Source organism: Temnothorax curvispinosus, unplaced genomic scaffold, assembly GCF_003070985.1.
Source record: "Temnothorax curvispinosus isolate PA1 unplaced genomic scaffold, ASM307098v1 QBEX01000811.1, whole genome shotgun sequence".
Taxonomy (NCBI): Eukaryota; Metazoa; Arthropoda; class Insecta; order Hymenoptera; family Formicidae; genus Temnothorax; species Temnothorax curvispinosus.
Window position 1 is genome coordinate 1 of NW_020210591.1, and position 4,310 is coordinate 4,310.

The following is a 4,310-nucleotide window of genomic DNA, read 5'->3' on the forward strand; positions in this document are numbered from 1 at the left end:
ATAGTAAAAAAATCCTATTGCATTAAAAAATAAAAAAATAACTACGCCGATACATTGATGAGATACATTGATGATATAACTCAAGCGGAAATTTCTTTATTATATATAATCTCACAAACTCGACAAGCAGATCTATAACGAAACAATATAGATAACAATCATTTCAAGTAACATAATGAAAAACGAGCATTTAAAACGTTCTTTAATTTATTATAACTCGTCTCGAAATTTAGACAACCATTTACATTTTATAAGAAATATTTTATAAGCTGTAAGCTGCAAATGCTTCGACTAGTGGAACTCTGTCCTTATTTGATTTCTATTATATTTCGAGAGAACATAAGGAACACGAACTCCTGAAACATATATTGAAAAGATACTGAGTAACGTAGCTGCAAGCGGTTGAGCCGGCGCTGCCTTAAGGCTATTCTACAATTGCGTAAACGTAGGGTTGTAAGAGTAGGAGTAAGAAATTGACCAATCCACAGTCGATTATTCTCCTCAAATTCGACTGTGATTGGTTAATTTCTTACTCTTACTCCTACAACCCTACGTTTACGCAATTGTAGAATAGCCTTTATCCTGCAACTTTCTATGATGCCTACTCTATGTAGCTGAACTCTAAATGCCAGATTCGCGTCGTGCATTAAACTGTTTGCATATTGGTCCTCCGCAATGCAGCTTAGTATCAAGAAGCACAGCTTCTGTTGTGTCCTCAAGTAAGGACCGGTGCTAGGCACGTATTGATAGGATTGAATCACTGATAGACACGGTTTAGAGAATACGAATGTTTTATTGTGAACAACCGATCTGTACAACTGCGCATCTACCGAAATACTGACTATTCTCAAGACGTCTCGCAACGCCATCAGGTGGCCGGAAATGTCTCCTGCTAACCGGAAGTATTTCCTACTAATCGAATTTCCCTAACTTTATATGCCTATTCAAAAATCTCTCACCATACGTAAACATGCCGCGCGCCTTGACGACTTTGGTTGTCAAAACTAATACTGCTAAAATAAAGAAAACTTTAGTACATAACATAAGATCTGAACAATTCTTGAAATAAATAACTGTATGATTTAATAACTATAATCGTTAAACCATTGAAACTTCAACATATTAGATGTACGAACAAAAATATAGATATATTACTTTTAATGCGTCAGCAAATAAAGAAAACGAATAAAACTAAATTATGTTAACACGTTGTTTAAATTGTCCTCTAATGGGAGAATAGCAAGTTTCGTCGCTGGCCTCTTGAAGGCCCCCTTGGCCGTTTTTATCACGGCTGTTCGGCTATTCCATCGCTCCCGGGACAGACTTTCTGGATGCGTCCCAGCACCCATTTCAAAGGTGGCAGCCCATCCTCTTTGCACAGAATCAACTGCCCGATTTGGAATTGCGCATCGTTGTTCTTGTACCACTTAGAACGCCCTTGAAGTTGAAGAAGATACTCGGATGATCATCTATTCCAGAAGTGTTGACGAATTTGTTCTAGCAGCTGCCATTTCGAGAGTCAATTTTTTGTAAAATGAGCCAAGTTCGGTTCGGGATAAGAGATTAACGAACTCCCAATAATAAAATGACCGGCTGTCAGGTAACTCAGATCGTTCGGATCTGAAGAAAGAGCGGCTATTGGTCTCGAGTTTAGAATAGCTTCAATCTGAATCACCAGCGTAGATGCCTCCTCGAATGTCATGGCTGCGTCTGAAGCCACCTTATAAAAATGATTCTTGAAGGATTTGACCGTCGCCTCCCATAGGTCGCCGAAATGTGGAGCTCGAGAGGGTATAAAATGCCATTTGATTTTCTCCGTTGCGGTGTAATCTATTAACTTCTTCTGCTCCTCCTCTCGGTTTAAAAGATCTCGAAGCTCCTCCAGCTCACGGTTAGCTCCAACAAAGTTGGTTCCGTTGTCCGAGAATACATCAGACGGTCTTCCTCTGCGGCCGATGAATCTCTTGAAAGCGTTCAGAAACGCCTCCGTCGTCAAATCCGATACTACTTCTAAATGCACAGCTTTTGTTGCCATGCAGACAAACACTGCTACGTAGGCCTTGATATTTTTCCTGCCTTTTCCTCTTCCTTCCCGAACGTATATAGGCCCGCAGAAGTCCACGCCTGTGTTCTCAAATGGACGGGACGGCGTCACACGGTGTGCCGGTAGGTTGCCCATAATCTGTTCCGGAATTTGAGGTTTCGATTTAAAACAGGTGATGCAACCACGGACTAATCGCTTAATTGTACCGCGCGCCTTGAGCGGCCAGTACTCCAACCTAACAGCAGCAAGAGTTGAATTCGCTCCTGCATGTAACATTTTTCTATGCTCGTGTTCGATGACTAGTTCTGTAAACCTAGAGCGATGAGGTAGTAAGACTGGATGCTTTGCGCCCTCTTGTAGCTTCGAATTTTGTAGCCTGCCACCCACGCGTAAGATACCTTGATCGTCCAAAATCGGACTCATATGTTTAGTAATGCTTTTGTTAGGGATGCGTTCGCCTCTAACTCTTTTGAGAATGCAGCTCGTTGGTCTATCTTGATCAAACATCTTCGCGCGTGTTCCAGTTCATCGACACTTAGGGGTTCCGACCTACCTCGCTCTACTTCCTTTCGGCATATGAGTGCAAAGCGGATACAGGTAGCTGTAACACGAATCAGCTTATTGAGCGTTGAGAACTTGCCGAATATATCATTCTCCGTTTGCAATGGCATTACTATCACGCTGTCTTCCCCATCTTCGCCTAATGGTTCCTCATTGTCTTCCAACGTTGTTAAAGGATGCGTCGTGATTTTGTCGTATTGGAGCCATAGCGGTCCGTTCCACCATAGCTGAGAATCCATCAAATCTTACGGAGTAGCGCCACGCGATACTAAGTCGGCGGGATTACTCTTCGTTCCTACGTAGTACCAATCTTCAATGGCGGTTAATTCCTGAATCTCTCCAATTTTATGTGCGACAAAGACTGGTAATTTTTTATTCGTCGCCTGGATCCAATATAGCACGATACGCGAATCGGTCTTGTAGCATTTTTTTGCAATCTTTATTTCTAAAGCGCTCTCGACTCTGGCTATCAGCTGTGCGAGCAGCTGAGCGCCACATAACTCTGCTCTTGGGATTGATATTGTCTTGACAGGCGCGACACGCGATTTAGCACACAACAATTGAGCGGACCAATTTCCTTGTGCATCACGGCTACGCAGGTAAACGCAGGCTCCGTATGCGAGTTCGCTAGCGTTGCAGAAGCCGTGTAATTCGAATTCCACGGCGTCCTCGCTGATGACCGCCCGCTGTATTTTGAAACCGTTCAGCTCTTGCATCTTCATAACGTAGTCTGACCATTCTGTATAGATGTCAGATGGCAACGACTCGTCCCATCCAATTTTTAGTTTCCACAGCTTTTGGATCATAATCTTCGCGGTTATTACCACCGGCGCCAAGAAGCCCAGCGGATCGAAGATGGAAGCGATGGCCGATAGCATGGTACTCTTCGTATACCCTCTTGACGAATCCACGTTAATTTCATATTGGAACACGTCCTCTGTAGGATTCCATTTAACTCCGAGAGTTTTAGTCGTACCATCTTTGTCTAATTCTAGCATGTAATTGGATATCGATGATGTTGCCATGTCAGACAGTACGTTTTAATCATTTGACTCACATTCGCAGAATGAATCCGTCTTCACGAAGTAGATTCATTACCTCATCTCGAACAATTCTTGCTTCTTCTTTGTTGTTCGCGCCCCCGGCGAAGTTATCCATGTAGAACCTCTTCAGCACCATCAGCGCTCCCTTAGGATAACGATCTGCCAGCAATTTGGCCAACTGCAGGATCGTTTGGGTAGCTAGATATGAAGCCGGAACTGTGCCGTATGTTAGCGTTAATAATTCGAATATCTTGAGCTCTTCGTTAGGATGTTCACGCCAGACAATCCGCTGCAAAGGCACTTGAGACTCGTTGATCAATATTTGCCTATACATCTTGGCAATGTCTGCAATCAAGACCACTATGAAAATACGTAATGTTAGAAGAATGTAGAATACATCTGGCTGAACAACTGGACCCGCCATCAAGGCGTCGTTCAAAGATATGCCGGTCGTCGTCTTGCTTGATGCGTTGAATACGACTCTCAAATGTGTTGTAACGCTTCCTTCTTTTATTACACAATAGTGAGGTAAATAACAGTGTGGCCTTACATTTTTCGACGCACTGTCCTGTGAAATCTCCCTCATGTGACCCAATTGTAGATACTCTTTCATGAATTCATTGTATTCCTTCTTCATTCTAGGATTTCGTTCTAACTGACGT

The 4,310-nt window shown here is 42.9% G+C and overlaps 1 protein-coding gene across 1 annotated transcript; it reads right to left on the reverse strand.

Moving 5' to 3' along the window:
• Nucleotides 1-1,285: 1,285 nt before the first annotated feature.
• LOC112458422 lies at nucleotides 1,286-2,844 on the reverse strand. The gene is made up of 3 exons (XM_025022045.1): nucleotides 2,598-2,844; nucleotides 1,573-2,442; nucleotides 1,286-1,437 (listed from the first exon to the last, which is right to left on the reverse strand). The coding sequence occupies exons 1-3, from the start codon at nucleotides 2,842-2,844 to the stop codon at nucleotides 1,286-1,288; spliced, it is 1,269 nt and encodes a 422-aa protein (XP_024877813.1).
• Nucleotides 2,845-4,310: the final 1,466 nt, after the last annotated feature.